The sequence below is a fragment of the Cupressus sempervirens genome, chromosome 4 (assembly GCF_028749045.1).
Source record: "Cupressus sempervirens isolate cs-2001-9-10 chromosome 4, ASM2874904v1, whole genome shotgun sequence".
In the NCBI taxonomy this organism is placed as follows: domain Eukaryota; kingdom Viridiplantae; phylum Streptophyta; class Pinopsida; order Cupressales; family Cupressaceae; genus Cupressus; species Cupressus sempervirens.
The window spans coordinates 845,999,328-846,004,096 of NC_143121.1; the positions used below are offsets into that span (position 1 = coordinate 845,999,328).

At 36.5% G+C, this 4,769-nt stretch overlaps 1 protein-coding gene across 1 annotated transcript; it reads left to right on the top strand.

The window, feature by feature from the left end:
* The first annotated feature begins 358 nt into the window (after window positions 1-358).
* LOC149564029 (protein ACCELERATED CELL DEATH 6-like) lies at window positions 359-3,564 on the top strand. The gene is made up of 3 exons (XM_089827135.1): window positions 359-1,262; window positions 1,352-1,776; window positions 2,690-3,564. Exons 1-3 carry the CDS (start codon window positions 569-571, stop codon window positions 3,443-3,445), a joined length of 1,875 nt encoding a protein of 624 aa, XP_089683261.1. The 5' UTR covers window positions 359-568; the 3' UTR covers window positions 3,446-3,564.
* The last annotated feature ends 1,205 nt before the right edge of the window (window positions 3,565-4,769 follow it).

The following is a 4,769-nucleotide window of genomic DNA, read 5'->3' on the forward strand; positions in this document are numbered from 1 at the left end:
AGGGAAGATGCAGACTAAAAGGTAAGTAATTTAGAAAATGCAGAATTTACATTAGAAAAGGTTAGACAGCCAACCAAAGAACATGTTCAAAGGAAACAAAGATAAAGTGTATAGGTGATCTACAAAATGAAATCTACTGTAAACAAACAATTTAGAAAAGCATTGTATACTAACGGCAAGCTAAATTGAAGTGCGACAGACCAGATAAATAAGTAAAAGACAGTGACCTAAAAGCTGCAAAAGAAGCATAAATAATAAAAAGAAGTCATAACCAACAGGTGAAATGACCTCCAATGAATTACTACCTATATAAAAGAACCATTTGGTCTTTGAAATGGGGCACCGGATGACAAATTCAAAGAAAGAATAAAAGGGAAAGGATGTGAAAAAGAGACAAGTTAAAATGTAGATTTTTTTAAACTGGAGCCGAATTTACAACGAGCTTACTTAATAGGAAATTACAATTAATCCAGATAAAGCTTTAAAACAGGGGGGAAAAAAGGGTCTCATCTACACAAGCACTTTGGCAATGGTCGGAATAATTTCTTAGTATTTATGTGCAAGTGCCATGAGCTCTATGATCAATCATTATAGAGTCTGCCTGAGCAATATTTTTGTATCCATACTATTCTCAATGGATATAAAACTATTTAGAGCTGTTGCAAAGGGTGGCTGTAAGGAAGTGCAAGAATTAATCCGAACTGATTCTCAGATTCTCAAAATGGTTACCCCTCTGGGAAATACAGCTCTCCATGTAGCAGCCAGTCGGAAGGATCGTGAGCTTGTTAAACTGCTGCTTTCGTCGAAAACATGCATCATATTAATGAGGAACGGAAAGCAAGAGACGGCGCTCCATAAGGCGGTTGCAGCGGGATGCTTGGAAGTGGTGAAGCTGCTCCTCAACCCCGAGAATGAAGTGCGATGTAACTCTTCGGAATGCGCTCATCCCCAAGGTTGCGATTTAGAAGGGGGTCGTTTAGATCTCGATGATCTCTGGAAAGCTCAGAATGTCGACGACGAAACGGCCCTCCATTACGCCGCAAGAGGCAATTACGTGGAGATTGTGCGCCTACTATTGGAGAAAGTGAAGGGTATTGAGTCACTTTCGAATAAATCAGGCGAGTCTGCACTCTATACAGCATGCCAAGTTGGCTCTTGGGGCGCGTTAAGGGTGCTTGGTGAGATAGACTATATCTCCGACAGGAGCCTAGATGGACAGACCTGTCTGCATCAACTCCTCACTATTGACGGCTCTATTAATGGTAATCCGAACGATACACTGCGATAAATTTTAATTTCTATATTATACTGGTAATTTCTATTATTTTTGACGTCTTTCTGTATGCTTTAGGTGTGGTGTTTAACTTGCTAGAAAAGAGACCAGCTCTGGCTGAACAAGCTGACGCTGCAGGCAACGTTCCATTGCATTTAGCGTCAACAAGGGGTGATCTGAAAATCGTGGAGAAATTAGTAAGAATAAGTCCGCATATGGCTCTGAGAAAGAACAACGATAAAATGGCTGCAATTCACATCGCAGCGCGTATGGGTTACACGGCTATAGTTCGTCTCTTGATTAAAGACGTACCCCATTGTATAGAAGTGCTTGGGAAGGACAACAAGAATGCCCTCCATTTTGCTTTGGAATATGGCAAGATTCGGACGGCAAAAATTCTGCTGTCCCAGTCCATGGACTCTTCGTTTTTAATCAACCATGCTGACATTAATGGCCACACGCCTTTGCACCGAGCTGCAGCTATTGATGAACTGGCTTTCCAGGTAAAATAATTGTAGCACTTGTAAGCTTCAAAGATATGCTCTACTATTTTCACGATATGTGAATTTTTCGTTGTCCTTAGAGCCAAGCTCACACCTCTCAGGAGGACAGGAGCAAGTAAGTGCAGCCCCAACTGTCAGAAAACAAAAGAGAGGGAATAATTTTTTTCACTCCACTTCTTCTCATTCAATAAGTAAGAGAGCAGCATAAGGGGAATTTTTTTCAGATTTTATTCTCTGTCTATGATATAGATTTTACAATAGTAGGAGGTGAATGTTTGTCTGTTGAGTGGTGATTGCTCTAGGCAGCCAATGTCTATGCTGAGATTAACGCAAGAATTTGTTGTTTTTAATAATTACATTAAAAATTAATTATTAACTATATGTTAAAATTAAATGTAATTAAATAATAGTATTTTGATGCCACCATAGACATCGCCCTATTGTGCGAGCTCGAAGAAGCTCCAGGTTGATTGTATGCAGTCGCCTAATTGGACAAGTTTGATCTGTCCTCAGCTAACACTAGCAATTAGTTTTATTTGTATCAATTTTGTAGTTTATTTTCAATGGTAAAAGTTACTTTAGAGTTTGATAGAAGAAAGAAAGCAAATTTGATTACACATCTTGAATTCTTTGATTGTTTATTTTTTTGCTGTCTCATCTCCACTATTCCACCGTACATTTTGTTTAATGAACAAAACAGAACAGCAAGTCTCTGTTATTACTCTGCTTTATTTGGGAATTCTAGATTCTTGACAATATGCACCGCTTGTATGATAGTCTTTTTTAGTGTAATTAACGATTTGAATAAGCTATGTGATTGTTGATATTTGTTTTAAGTATGACAGATTGTCTAGTTGATTAAAAAAAGCAGCAAGTGAATGAAAAGAGTATTGTCTTGTGCGTTTATTTGCAGACGTTATCTCCAATGCTAGGAAGATCCCGATGGAACGTAAATGCGGCAGACAAAAACGGTCATTCTGCCATGGATGTTGTGGATGACAAAATTATTCCAATGACCGGCAGGTTCCACAGGTTGAAACTTCGTCAGCATGGTGGTCACAGAAGAGCATGGATGAAGTCTTTGCTCAAGAGGTCTAGGCCAGTATTGGAGGACTCCCAAAAGATGGATAGTGAGTCTGACACTCCTGCAAAAGTGGGTAGCGAGAATAAAAAAGAATCCGGAGACCTTTCAGTTGTTGCAACACTTATTTTTACTGTGTCATTTGCAGCAGCCTTCACGGTTCCAGGAGGACTTCGGAGCGACAACGGCATTCCCTTGCGGATGCATGCCACTGCGCTTCGATGCTTTATCTTAAGCGATGCTCTAGCTTTCTGCTTTTCCATACTGGCCATGCTTATGTTAACAGCCAAATATAACAGAAGACAAGCGGTTTCGCTTTGGTTACCTTTTGGCCGTCATTCCTTCTGTGTCTTTAGTCTAACATATCAGAGAGGCATTCTCACAATTGGGTTTTTACATACTTGGATTCATTTCAATGGGCTAAGTTTTCTATTCTTTGCGGTCAGTGCTACGATGATTGCCTTTATCACTGGTGTATATGTTGTGGTAGCGCCCACTTGTTTCTGGTTGGCAATTACGGTCTGTACCGTGGCATCGGCCATAGCTTGCTTACATAATTTCATATACGGTACTATCCCCAGCCTATGATAATTTGTCAGTTTTATCGGAAGGCTCTGAAGAGACCCTATGATAACTATCATGGAACTATTGTTTTAAGATCCTTATGAGTTATTTGTATATATAAAAATGAAGTTTGAGCTTAACAATTAGTTCAAGTATTGTAAAAATATTGTGCAATTTACGTGTATATCTTGTTATTTTATTGTAGTCTTTTGTTTGAAAACAATAATAAATTTGGACTGTACTCTTGTAATTGCTAATAGGAATGCTTATTTTAAGTTAGGTCCAAAAATGAGCATTTGTATGTATTCTTAGTTCAGTTTTATTTATTTTAGTAAACGTAAATTTTTTGGTTGGTGAATTTCCCATCAAATTTTGACTGAACCAAACAAGAATATGAATATGTATCTCTATTTTCTATTCCAGAATAACAATTCCAATTTCCATATTTCTATTCTAGTAACCAAATGGACTGTAAGAACTTGGTTTTGAATTTTATCAGCACTTACTATTTCAGTTTAATAAAGGCTCTATTTTGTTGGCTTAAATTCTCCTCTCTCTATCACAACACTCTAAAAGGTCCATTCTTTTTCCTTTATAATCTTTCTATAACAAGTCACCGTTAACTATTAATAAATTGTCTTTTCAAAATGAAAATGAAAAATTACAAATTAACATATATTTCCCTTATATTAATGTCATTTCAATCTTCCTTTCAAAGGGCCATGTATTTAATAAGCTTATGAACCTTATAAAATTCTGCAAAATTTAATCATATTTAATAAAGTTTATCATTTTGTTTTAGATAACTGCTTGTTGAGGACATGTAAAGCTAATCATTTCCAGTCAAATTTACATATCCAGATAGAAAATAATTTCAAATGATTTGCAAGGAGTGATTAAACTAGCACTTGCACCTTTAAAGGGTGTAAGGGTTACGTCGATAGTATTATATATCTATTATATTCTTGATCTAACTTGCTTAATATATTTTAAATTTCTTATGAGAATGTATGATCCATAGCACTGATTGCATCTAACCAATGACCATTGGAATTTTCAAGGTAGTCAATCAACTTGGTGGTCCTACTCTAACTCAAATATACATAACTATGGAGTTTCCAAGGCCTAAAAAATAGCTCAATTGAATCCTTTTTAGTAATATCATAGCTCTACACTACAATTTTTTTTCCCCTAATTTCTATCATTCTAAAAGATGAAATAGATTTTACCAAATCAATGCATAATTGTAACTCATTGCATTTAGAGTAGTCATACTCTAACTCAAATACAATCAATTATGAAGTCTCCCCAAGATCAAATTCATTTGTCAATAATAAACCAACTTCTT

What these genes read in the sequence shown, in the direction of transcription:
- LOC149564029 (XM_089827135.1), top strand. Translation starts at nt 569, where the DNA reads ATGAGCTCTATGATCAATCATTATAGAGTCTGCCTGAGCAATATTTTT. An exon ending in TATTGACGGCTCTATTAATG is followed by an intron (nt 1,263 to 1,351) that starts GTAATCCGAACG and finishes TGTATGCTTTAG; the next exon opens with GTGTGGTGTTTAACTTGCTA. An exon ending in TTGATGAACTGGCTTTCCAG is followed by an intron (nt 1,777 to 2,689) that starts GTAAAATAATTG and finishes GTTTATTTGCAG; the next exon opens with ACGTTATCTCCAATGCTAGG.